The sequence below is a fragment of the Pinus tabuliformis genome, chromosome 2_2 (assembly GCF_031772625.1).
Source record: "Pinus tabuliformis cultivar Carrire ecotype Pingquan chromosome 2_2, CPIR1, whole genome shotgun sequence".
Classification (NCBI taxonomy): domain Eukaryota; kingdom Viridiplantae; phylum Streptophyta; class Pinopsida; order Pinales; family Pinaceae; genus Pinus; species Pinus tabuliformis.
Genome location: NC_142300.1, coordinates 661,847 through 675,642, shown reverse-complemented (window position 1 = coordinate 675,642; position 13,796 = coordinate 661,847). Strand labels below are relative to the sequence as shown.

The 13,796-nt window shown below is 35.2% G+C and overlaps 1 protein-coding gene across 1 annotated transcript in view; it reads right to left on the bottom strand.

Moving 5' to 3' along the window:
- Positions 1-2,714: 2,714 nt before the first annotated feature.
- LOC149191244 (Cleavage and polyadenylation specificity factor (CPSF) A subunit protein) overlaps positions 2,715-13,796 on the bottom strand; it is a 134,457-nt gene continuing 123,375 nt past the window's right edge. The window contains exons 14-15 of the mRNA XM_089404140.1: positions 3,529-3,637; positions 2,715-3,429 (exon numbers count right to left, since the gene is read on the bottom strand). Coding sequence (XP_089260266.1) covers positions 3,235-3,429; positions 3,529-3,637 — 304 coding nt within the window. The 3' untranslated portion in view covers positions 2,715-3,234. The remainder of the gene's footprint in view (positions 3,430-3,528; positions 3,638-13,796) is intronic.

Genomic DNA, 13,796 nt, shown 5'->3' with positions numbered 1-13,796 from the left:
TGTCAAAAAAGGTCACTGCAAAAATACAAAAAGCCTAGTGCAAAGCCTCATTAGGCAACCTAGGCCTTATGGCAACAAAGAGATCAGCCACCATTGTCAACTCATTGGCCTCTCTCCTATTGTTTTTCGGTTGGCTGTTATCCCCACAAGGGACACTTTCCTACCAAGACTTAGAGGTTATAGGACTAAGGTTCCAAGCCAAATGGTTCCCTAAGAAACTTGTTGATAAATCACCTAGAGATTTCTTAGATACAAGAGGGTCTAAAGGTGATAAAAATCTAATGGTTATGGGAGAATGTAACGGCAAAGGTTTGGAGGCCAAGATAAGAGGTATAAATGTTCAAGTAAAATTTCCACCATCCCCAATAAACTAGAGAAAATATGTTATAAGCTAGGACTTTTATCATATGCAAATTTACAATGTGCAAAAGCATATAACAACAAAGAAATAGACTATAAATAATGAGATCAACAGAGGATTGAAGACTATTAAAAAGGTAAACAAAAAATACATCAACTTTAGATTTTTTTTAATGGTTAAAAATGCATAGAATAGCAATATAAACCCTAGATGTCAACCCAAAATTTCAAGTGAAAACACGAAATAAATGTTAGATTTTGCATTTCAAATAATAATATATGTAATTTATGCCTAAAAAACAATAACATATAGAACAAAAAAGCTATTAAATGCAAATTCCAATAATGATGCTAAAAAGGAGCAATCTTGGAGACATGAGTTATCCATTTCCTTGGCCTGTTTTTGCCACCCCTCTAGTGCGCATTTTACTTTAATGATTTATTTTTCTTTCTTGGATAGCTTAGGTGACCTAGCTCCCTTCATGTTTTTCCAACACGCCTTAAGGATGTAGTAATTTAGCACTCATCGAGGTCAGGGCATTCATAAGTTCCTTTGTTTAGATAGAGCATGAAATGATTAGAAAATGGGTGATGGCTAATGAGATGGATATAGCTCATGCTAGGGTTTTGTCCATGTGCTCGTTCAATGCCCTAGCCATCTTTTGACTTTTCATTTGGTTTTGTACATGTGCTTGTTCAATGCCCTAGCCATCTTTTGATTTTTCATTTCCTTTTATTTGTGGTTTCATATGTTTGTATCTTTCTTTTAACTACATCAACCTCTTAAGAGTAAATTTTTCGAGCCATGACTTCAATGATAAGTGTATAAGTTGTCAATCCCAATGACCAATGATGATTAACCCAAAGATTGGGTGGATATAAGGGAAACATGGAAGCTAGTATGGATTACCTTGGGAACGCTATTAGTACCAATCAGTGCCTGGTATTAGTGCCCCTCCTAACAATGGGAGAAAAAGGCCACAAGGAAGGTTACACTGGACTAAGGACAAAGGATAATCTCTCAAGCAAAATATGGGAACAAGGGTATAATTAAGAGCAGTCGATCATTCAACTTGGACTATGATCCACAATAGTATGTCCCAAACATTAAATAAAAGCATGTGATTACAAAAATGGTTAGTATAGCTTCTGATAGATTACCCACCTTCATTCAAGAAGTATGCCAGATAGGAGAAAACACTAATTGGAGCATACGGGAATAGTCCTAAAGTAAAGTTATATGTGAATCATCATAGGGTTGCTGGTTGGTTGGCCGACCAATATGAGAATTTTTTTCTCCGAGGGCTTACCCGCTTCTGGTGGGTAACAGAGCTCTAAAGCTTGGCACCAGCACAATTGAAAAAATTTCTTTGTTTTTTATTCTCTATATTACACAGTGGATGAAGTACACCTTATAGCAGTCTTACCTTTTCAGTTTTGATAAATCTCAGTTTTATTTGTATTTCTGTTCAATGGGATATTTTCAATAGCGATAAGGATAGTGATTCTTTTTCATATATTGATGATGGGATATAGTCTAGCCAAGACCTGTTAGTGTTTTAAGGTTTTTTTTTAAATAGCCAAAAAGATTTGATTCCTTGGTCATATTGTAAACGCTAGGCATATGCAGAACGTAATTTTATTACATCAATGTATATGATGACTCTTCAGAGGAGAAAAAAAAATGTACTGTGACATGATGGGTGTCATTTTGTAATATGAATTTTAGGAAAATAATTGTGTTTATGAATTTAGTTGTCCGATAAAAACATTTCACATTTTTCACATTTCGGGTAGACACTGCAAACACCCAAATTATCACTTCACGTGCATTCATATTTTAATGAGCTTCTGCAGATAATTCTACAAAAAGAAAAATGCTCGTTGGCATATATGCCTCGTATACTAAAGTAATAACGATATGCGTAGAAGTTATACCTGCAAATAAGTGTATTGACCATAAGGTGATAAATGTAACCCCAATTGTTTCAGTTAAATCACAAATATGCACGCCGCATCTTATGATACACCAGAGGTTTTCAAGGAACTTATGTAATGTTGATACGGAACACGAAAGTTCCATTCAGTAGACTCCAATGCACAATATAGAGTTTATAATTATAGGAATGAGGACATGAGACGACATTCCGAAAACTTCACATTAAGCAAGACGGCAATTCTCAAAGCAACCCAACTTTTAGTAACAATGGAAAAGTTCAAAACTTGATCTTACATTTAGAGATTCCACCAAACAAACATACAGCCATCCAAACTTTGTTTTAAAACATTTTGACGACTGTGTATCATACCAAGCTGGAATGGATTTAATTCCTCATGATGACCACTGTAGCTCATTATAAGATTATACTCGAATGCTATGGTGTATATTGCCTCACAAATTTTATGTTTGACGCTTCATTGAATCATCCGATCTCATATTAGGATGCCAATAATACTCCTGGAGATTAAGCCTTTTTCAGAATTGACAGGAAATTGGGCATGCCACTCGTACTGTTGAAGATTAAGCGTGTTCTGCAAAGAAAGGAAATCGGTGCCTGTCCATTCTCTGGTTAAAAAGATAGAAGGCTTCTGCCATATAACATTTCTTCTAATGTCTTGCACCAGAAGAATGCCACTTCTCCCTTTTATGAAAACACAAGATTGCACTGCTTGACATACGATGCAGTTTTTAAAATATAATCCTTGAAGCAGTTAAACTAATTTGTGGCCCACTGCAGACCCCTTCTTATTATAATACATTCAAAAACTCGTATGAGCCAATCTCTATGTCACGCAGATTTTTTTTAGGTATGGGAGATGAACATTTTTCCATCAACAATAATTTAACCCAGTTGCCTAAAACTCTCTAGGTGGTTAATTTAGAGCATTGTGAACACGCTCAAGCAAGCGTAGGACCTGATCCACAGGTATTGATCTTTGCAAGGGATCCGAATTTGCTGCATCTGAAGTTGATGCTGGTTGACCCGCTAGCACAGCTTGCTGCTGCATGCTTGTCAATTCCAAGAACTGAGCCAACATGTCACCATCCAGCACCTTGCAAACTCCCACCTGAATGATTTAACAGTTAGAGCACAGAGCCAAAACGGTTGTCATCACTGTTAATGAATTTAGCAACTAGGGAATACATTAATATCATAAACTACTTACAGGTGAGCCTCGGCCACGGAGCTGAGAATGGATATTTCCTAGAACGGGAGCAGTGAGTGGATAAGAAGCCAATCTAGATTCCACAGCATCCAGTAAGTCGTATTCTTCCCTACAAGCACAAACTTAAACTTTATATTCAGATATCACTTCTCAACGTCTTGAACATGCAAGCACACTATGTAAACAAAATGAAAGCATAGCGCTCTTCCTATATAGGCCATCTTGTCAAGATAAATTCTCATATATGATATCTTATCAAGAAAAATTAACTTCCATTGAAGCTACAGGGCACACAGGAATATTGATTCGTTGGAGTAAATCATCGATACCAAAAGAAGATAAATAAAAGTTACAGGTGTCCTTGCTACAACCTTGTTTCCAATGCAATGAAAAGAAACTGAATCCCAAGACTGACAACATAATAAGATGACAATTGTCCAAAAAATTCAGGACAAGGAAATGAAAAAAAATGCATGTGAATTTATATTTGAAAGACTCCTAAATATGATCATCATATTAACTTTTCTTTGAAAATCTGGCTTAGCATAAAAGACAAAATTTATTTTGAATGGCCATCCTTTCGTTTGTCGTGGATGACTCTGCTAACAATTTTTTATAGCTCATAAAACCACAATTGGTCAAAGTCTGATGCAATGTACACAATCTCCATATGGCGTACACAAGTTCATTCTGTATGGATCAAAGACATACACTGAAGATGGCATTACATACACATAAGGGATCGGGTCTTCCAAGTTCAAGGATGATACCACAGCGTGAAGAACAAAAGGCTAACATATACTATGCTCCTAACTGCTGTTCCATTTAGAACACCAAAGTGTTCCTAGTTATTCAAACCAATCTTAACAACGTGTTTCACTTTAGTTAACATACTGATTGACTTGTTGACATTGCCATTCATGTTCTCTGTTCGGCCTACCTCCTCACCTACTTGATCAACATACTATGCTGCATGGCTAAAGTTTATCTTGCATGCCATCCTGCCTCCTCCTGCCTCTTCAGTTGATAGATGTTTTTTGTTCATCTGACAGTTGGTCTTCATTTCATTTCCCTGTACTAACATATTGACCTCTTGTGCTGCTGTAACAAACACTCTATTCATAATTATCTGAGAGCCGACACTATATTTATGATGTCCTCAATCAAACTCTCAAACTATTTGTAAAAAAAAATCTGCTACATAAGTGGCTTGACTGACCTCCCTTGTGCCTAATGAACCTCAATTTTCATCAATCAAATCAATTTTCTACCATCCGTTATTGTTCAAGCAAAGCTATGTTGTACAATCTTCCCATTTGTCAGTCGCCATTATCCCACTCGATTGATCTCAGCACTAGGTAGACTGACATTCTTCTATGGCTGATTTAATTTTCATTTTTATAATTTCCCTCCATTTACTGAGTCATTTTTTCTTCTTCAATAATAGTTTGTTATCCTCACTTGACACAGCCTCCCCAATTGACCTTGACATTAAGATGTCATACTGGATTATGTAAACAATCATATACCAAAACCTTGCCTAACATGCCAAACATAATTGTTTAAATATCACTTCATAAGGGCACAATATATGTTGGTAAGTTTAATGGTCGTTCAGGGCTGTCTGATAGTTCTTAACCTGTGCTTTCTATAACTGTTTCTTAACTCATGAATTATGTTTTGAGCTGCAAATAGCTATTTTATATTTTTTTTATTAAACTGAATCTTTATAATTGATTAGGCAGCTTTCTCTAGTTAGCTTCACTGTCTCTGTTGTTTCTTTGACAGCCAACATTTGTTTCATCCCCCACTAAGGTGCTATTAACATCAGAGCTTTATAGAGTACCAGTAGGAATGCAAATAAATGAATCCCCGCAAGAAGTTCCTTCTTTTCATCTGCAAGGCTCTAAGAATCTAGACCTATAAAGGATGGCTATCTAGAGCATAGTTTTAAAAGCTGACCAGTCTGAACAGTAACCGGTCAAACTGGCCAATTGGATAAGTTTGCATAATAAACTAGTAGAAAAATCTGGTTGGAGGGCAGGTTTGTACCAGTTAGGTATCGAACCAGCCAGTTCCAACCCTAACTGGCAGGTTAGATCTACGTATGGGGGGAGTCTGGAACCCCCAGTGGCAGTTTTTCAGGTGGTTTTGGAGGAATCCAGGTACTGTTTCCCTCCCAAAAATACCCCCCTTGGCTACAAAATCAACCCTCCCCCTCCTAAATGTTATGTAAAAATTAAGTATCTATGTAATGATTAGTTAAGTTAAGCAAAAGGGCATTATCCATCCACCAAAAGGCACCCGAGGCAGTGTTTAAGCCTCCCACAATTGTATCATCATTCAATCATTAATAAAATATATATTTCTGTCTGTAAATGAGCTTATTTGCTCCATCTGGTATCAGAGCCACGTTCGGCATTCCTTGAGCCTTGTTCCACTGTTGTGATCCACTCTTGTTCACACTGCACACTATTCGTTTTTGTTCGCTACCTTCATTAACATCCGTCGTTCACAGTATCCCTTCCGCTGTCAAGCCGTCCCTGCTGCTGTCTCCATTTTTGTTGACCATCCGACACCCCCTCCCTGTCATCGTAACTCCTGTCTCCACCCCCACGTGCCGACATAGAAAACTCTGTGTCTCTTGTCAGTGTAACTCCTGCCCCCACCCTCGTGTGCCAATAGTCAAACATTAATCATATAGCAGTCAACCTATCATCCAAGGTTATTGTATGTGGGCCATCCAAACCCTTCGCATTGTTTCGAACCGGCGAATGACCTCACTCAACCCTCGGTTGACGTTGGTTTGTTGTTTAAAAATTATAAAGTTAATAATTATAAATTATAACTACAAAATTTATAATTTCTAATTATATAAATTATAATCATAAATTATAATTTAACTATATTATATAGTTAATATAATTATATAAATTACAGAAAAAAAATAAAATAAAATAAAATATATATATATATATATAATAGGGTCAAATTAAGAAAAAGAGTTAAGCTGGATAAATATACACCGCCACATACTTGAGCAATGACTTCATCAATGTCGATGGCCAATTTCAATAAAAGATTGACATTGAGACTAAGGTGGCCGGACAAGGCAAAAAAATCGAGGCACTCCAAGATACAACAAAGAGAATAGAGAGTCAACGCGAGCAGAAACATAACGAATTTAAAAAGTATCAAGCAGTCCTTTCAGATAAGGTGGATCAAGCAATGGTATTGTTGACCTGTATTTGTGACAAGATGAAGACTACACCCGATCAAATACCCCAAAATAATGAAGCTACTCAACATCTCAATTCTTCAAATTCGTCAAGCTCGTCAGATTCACATGAGAAACCTGAGTCTCCAAAGGCATCGTCCATACCCCATCAACAAAATAGTAACACGAATTTTCAAACTATGCAGCGCTGGAATCAATTCTCAAATATGCAGCGTGCAAATCAATACCCTCTCTTTACTCCAACAGTTGTGACATATCAACGAAGAGCAAAACTTGAACCCTCCAAATTTGACGGTAACAAGAAGTGTAGTGTTGCATGGTTCAATAAAGCAGAAGTGTATTTCAAGATTTATGGTATTGACAATGATGATGAAAATATCAGGCATGCACCCATGCAAATAGAAGGTGAAGCATATAATTGGTATATGTGGTGGAAAAAGGCGACGCTATCAGTTGGAAGAAATTCAAAAATGCATTCTTTAAGAGGTTCCAAGGTGTCAAGGAGGAAGAGTTCTTCTCAACACTCACTAGATTGCAACAAAAAGGCGATGTGGATGAATACACTCGGGAATGGGAAACTTTAGCCACACGAGTACCTGGAATATCTGAAACTCGTCTCATTCGATCATACATCACAAGACTTAAACCCCATCTACAGGCAAAACTTGAGCTTCATGACATTACTTCGATAGAAGAAGCAAGACAAAAAGCAAAAGTTGCTGAAAAGAAACATGAAAAAATGCAGTGGCCAAAGGTTGAAAGAGTATATTCGAGACGAAGATTTCCCCATGCTGCAAACACGGATAATACAAAATATGTTCCACCACATCTTCGTGAAGGAGACAAAACTAATTTGGAAATGCAAAGAATGAAAGAAGGTAAGTGCAGACGTTGTGGCGAAAAATGGGACCCGAGACACAGATGTGCTAAAGGGAAAGAAACCAAGAACCTGTATACATGTGAAGCAACCAATGATTCAGACAATGAAGAATCAGACATAGAGGAAATTGAAGATTCGCAACAATTTTCTCCAGGACCAGATGACGAGAGTATTCTGCAGGTATCATTATCGACCATGACATGTATGTCACAGCCTCAGACAATAAAATTAAAAGGACATATCAAGAAGAACAATGTAATGGTTCTGATTGATACTGGTAGCACCCACAATTTTTTGGACTCAACCATGGCTAAAAGACTCAACATTTTCACATTTCTCGTGCCCAACATGAAGGTTATGGTAGCTGACGGTTAAAAAATTGAGAAGGTAGGGAAATGCCATAAAGTAAAATTGCAGATTCAAGGCTATAATATAGAATCTTCGTTCTACATTGTACCATTAGGAGTGGATGTGATCTTAGGTATCCAATGGCCACAAACCTTAGGCACTTACTCTGCCAACCATCAAAAGCAATTTATAAAATTTAAATGGGAAGGGCAAAAGTACAAGTTATATGGATTCCAACCACCTGAGAATCAAATTGTATCATCATCCTAGATGATGAAAATGTTACAAATAAAATATATAAATAATATAAATATAAGTAACGAGGATAATTGTAATAATGATTAGTTAATAATAATTAGTGGTTAGGTTGAAAAGGCATGTCTAAAGAGGATATGACTCTCCATGAAGAGACACTTGCTTGGTATATAAGCAAGCCTCTCATTCCCATTGTAAATGATTCACATTCTTATTCATTCATATTTAATATATAATATTTTTATCCTCATGGATATATTTATATTCCAAGTCTTTTCAAGTAATTAATCTGTAGAAGGAACTTTGTTCACTTCATTTGGTATCAGAGAAGACGACCCTTTGGCCGCTTCACTGCTCCACGAAGCTCGTTCTTCAGTCACCTGCCCTTGGCCATCAATCGTCATCAACCTTGTTGTTGTCATAATTGAAGCGTTTCGCTACACATTGGGAGATTCTCCATTTTTCAGGGCTTTGGCCACTATATATATATATATATATATATATATTAAAAAGAAAAAATTATATAGATAAAAAAAAAATATATATATATATATATAAAGAAATATACCAAAATACAAAAAGATCTATTAAAAATACATATAAAAGAATAAAATATATCAACACTATATATATATATATATAGCTGCCGACGTTGTCCAACCGTACAACCCTGTATATACAATTTTACCTGTGGACGCTGGGTAATTCAAGCCGCCGTCGACATAGCCACCACTGTCTATCGCAAGTTAGTCCCACGTTGCGCCATTCTCCTTCGTTCCATCTGCCATCATCCCACATTTCCATAGTGCCGCGACCACAACACTCAACAACACAGTGGTTGCCCGACCTAACCGTTGCTAGCCCTATTCGCTGTGACGCGTCCCTTCCTCCAAGCCACTATTTTGTATTTTCCATTTCGCTATCACAATACCATCTAAACGTTGTTGCCCACATCATTTGTCATTGGCCAACCATACCATTCTTACAGACCGCCAATCTCTTTACAAGCAAATCATAAACTCAAGACCAAAAATTATTTGCAGACATGCTCGTTCACCAAAGGGTCAAGAGGTTCATTCGTGTCGTTTCCAACAGTTTTCCACTCCATGTGACCAACCATTCATCATGGATTATCACAATTTCTGGAAATAATTTAAAAAGAGTTGAACCACATTGTTTCAAAAAAAAAAAAATCAAAAGGAAATATAATTCTTTCGTTCGCTGTGTTGAGGAGATTTTTACAAATACATACCCATTAAAAATAAAAAATAAAAAAGAAACAAAAAAGTTTTAGAAGGATTCTACGCATGAGGTGAATGAGTGGGAAAAAGTATAAAAGGAGATTAATAAAATACAAGTGATCATATATATTAATGAGGTTTAGTTAGTTGAGAAAGGTCCATTTTTTATTCATTTAGGGAGTAAAACGTTAAGTATATAAAAAAGGGACCAATTTATTATTTAAAAAAAAAAAATGAAAAATCAACATATCAAAATAAAAAAATAAAATATAAAATTTGGAAAAAAAAATATATGAATTCATATATTAAAGAGAACAAAAAAAAAAAAAAAAAAAAAATTGGAAGAAAAAAAATTATAAAAAAAAGGAGCATAAAAGATAAGTTTTGAAGGAGTAATAAAGCCTTGAAGGTATTTAAAAAAGAAGATAAAAGTTAATAAAATTGAAGGTATAATAACAAAAAAAAAAGAGAAAGGAAGCTATATATATATATATATATATATATATATATATATTGAAGTTATATTTTATAAAGTAAGTAGGCAAATAGTTACATCTTGGGGGAAGAATATATAAGCTTTCTGGTTAAGTATCATTGACGAAAATATTAATTAATACAAATAGAGTCACAAAAAAAAAAATATATATATATATATATTCACAAGAGATATAGAACAATTAATCACAATACTTGAGCGACAACATGCTGAGGAGAGAAAGAAAATGGAATCCCTATTCCAAGTTGAACGTCCATCATCACTCCCACAGAATGATGTAATCCATTGTACTGAGAAAGTGCAGCTAAAAGATCAAGAGAATGGCAAAATAGCCAAAATTTAGCAAAACAAGGTGGCGTTAGAACACAAACATAAAGATCTTGTGGATATGCATTACAAAGAATAATTGGAAAAGGAAGAAGAAATTTCTCGTCTCAAGGACCACGTCGAAAAATCACTGGCACAAGTGAAGAAGACTAAGGTCACAAAAAAAGAACTCGAGAAGCACTTATCAGAACAAGAAGAGGAAACTTTGTGTTTAAAGAACCTTAATAAAAATTTATTAGAACAAATCAGAGATCTAAAAGATGAAAAGCTTAAATTTCAAAACACTGAAAATAAAGTTGATAAATCAGAAATCAAAGAACTTTTACGTCTGAGAAACCATAATAAAAGTCTACTCACTCAAATTAAGAAACTTAAGGAGGATAAGAAAGCATTAAAAGACAAGTTGGAACAATTCACTCAAGAAGAAGTATCGAAATCTCCAGTCGCAATAGTTCAATTTGAAAATAAGGGAACAAATATTGATTCAGTGAATATGATAACTCAAGAAGACAAGTCAGTTGAAGAAACTCAATTTCCAGTGCTATGATGACAAGTCGTTACAAAATTGCAGTGATCAGAATATTCCATAGAAGATTAATTTAGGATGGTCTAATCCCTTCTCAGTGCGACAATTTTGTTTGTCACTTAGAAGATCATATCAGCTTGTATCGACAAAGATGATGTTCCGAGAGAGAAAGTCATTTGAAGCCGAAAAAGAGATCAAGCATTTTTCATCGACAAGCTTTGAGGACAAAGCTTTTTGAAGAAGAAGGCAATGTTACGAATAAAATATATAAATAATATAAATATAAGTAACGAGGATAATTGTAATAATTATTAGTTAATAATAATTAGTAGTTAGGTTGAAGAGGCGTGTCTAAATAGGACATGACTCTCCATGAAGAGACACTTGCTTGGTATATAAGCAAGCCTCTCATTCTCATTGTAAATGATTCACATTCTTATTCATTCATATTTAATATATAATATTTTTATCCTCATGGATATATTTATATTCCAAGCCTTTTCGAGTAATTAATCTGTAGAAGGAACTTTGTTCGCTTCAGAAAATGATTCGAAAGGTAGCACCTGCTTATGTAGTACAATGTCATCAATTAGAAATGTTAACTTCAAATTTGGTCAGCAGAGAAGCATCAGAAGTCCAAGAGCTAATTCAAAAGCATGAAAAAGTATGCCAAGACCTTCCAATGAAGATGCCTCCTAAAAGAAAAATCGAGCATATAATAGAAGTCAAAGCAGGATCAAATCCCATCAACATCAAACCATATTGATATCCACATTATCAAAAAATTGAAATTGAGAGATTAGTCCAAGATCTTTTAAAGTGTGGCATCATCACAAAAAGTTAAAGTTTGTAGGTTGCTCCAATTGTATTAGTTTGGAAGAAAGATGGATCTTTCAGCTTATGTGTCGATTATCAAGGACTAAACAAAATAACAATTAAAAACAAGTTTTCAATTCCTTTTATTGATGAAATGTTGGATGAACTACATGGAGCTAAATACTTCTCAAAATTGGACTTAAGGTCAGCATATTACCAAATCAGGATAAGGTTGAAAGACATAGCAAAAACGACATTCTGAACACATGAAGGTCATTACGAGTTTAAAGTAATGTCCGTTGGGTTAAACAATGCACCAGCAACATTCCAAGCTACGATGAACGAGCTATTCCATCCATATCAAAGAAAGTTTGTATTAGTGTTCTTTGATGACATTTTAATTTATAGTAAAACATGGAAGGAGCACCTACAACATTTGGAGAAAGTTCTTACTGCATTAGAAGAACATCAGTCCTATGCCAAGAGGTCCAAATGCACTTTTGGCAGGGAAGAAGTAGAGTATCTCGAATATATAATATCCAAGTAACAAATAAAAGTAGATCTAATAAGATCAAGGCTATAAAGGAATGGACCAAACTAGTTAATATCTCCAAGCTAAGAGGATTCCTTGAATTGACCAAGTATTATCGAAGATTTATTAAAAACTATGCCCATATAACCGCACCACGCTGGAATGATGAAGCATAAAAGTGTTTTGAAGACTTGAAGCAAGTTATGTCTAAAACCCTTGTATTGGCAAATCCAGACTTCTCAAAACCATTTGTAATTGAGTGTGATGCCTCAGGTTTTGGTATAGGACCAGTGTTAATGTAATATGGTCATCCAATAGCTTTCAAAAGCGGGAAACTCAATAAGCGAGAATGTCTCCAATACTTCCTCCAACAAAAAACACTTTCTGAAGAACAACAAAAGTGGATTGAAAAAATTGTTGCTTTTGACATGGAGATATTACATAAAAGGGGAAAGGGCAATGTAGTGGCAAATGCTCTCTCCAAGAAAGACGAATAACCATCAGTACTTGCAGTTTCGGTTGTTGTTCTGGAGTGGCTTAATGAGATTCGAAGGGAATATGCAAAAAATCCATAAACAAGTGCCATAATTAATAACCTTCCTCAAAATTTAAAATTTGAATGGAAGAACAATATTCTATGGTACAAAAGAAGAATTTATCTGAATTCAAATTCCAAGTTTAAAGCCAAGATTCTCAAGGAGTCACATGATTCATTGTCAGTCGAACATGTAGGGTTCTTTAAAACCTACTATAATGCACGCCAATCATTCTTTTGGAAGGGAATGAGTAACTATATTCAAAAATATGTAGTAAAATGCAATAAATGCCAAAGAAATAAAAATGAAAATATTATGACACCTAGACTACTTCATCCTTTAAATATCCCGAATCAGAAATGGGAAGAAATATCAATGGACTTTATCAAAGGTTTACCTATGTCTGAGGGTAAGGATAAAATTCTTGTAGTAGTCGACAGACTCACCAAGGATGTTCACTTTATTGGAATGAGGAAATCAGACTCGGCAAAACAAATCGTTGAGATATTTTGCAATAATGTTTACAAATTACATGGATTTCCCCAGGCCATTGTAAGCAATAGAGATGCCAAATTTTAGGGTAATTTTTGGAAAGAATTTTTCAATCATATAGGAACCTACCTCAACATGAGTTCAGCCTACCATCCTCAAACAAATGGCCAAACAGAGGTTGTCAATAAATGCTTAGAAGCCTACCTACATTGTTATGCCACAGACAAACAAAATAAGTGGGTTCAATGGTTACATCTCGCTAAATGGTGATACAATTCTACTTGCCACACATCAGCGAAAATGACTCCATTTCAAGCTCTGTACGATTACGAACCTCCAAAATGGAAGGACCTTGATGTCATCGAGACAAAACTTCCAGCTATTAAACCAATCAGAAGAAACTCAAAAAGTCATCCAAACTCTTAAAGAAAATCTAAATAATGCAAAAAATCATATGAAGCAGCACGCTGATCGAAATAGAACAAAGAGGGATTTTGAAGTTGGAGAATGGGTATTTGTTAAAATTCAACCTTACAAGCAATTATCATTAAAACAGAAGGGAAAAAACAAATTGGCACCAA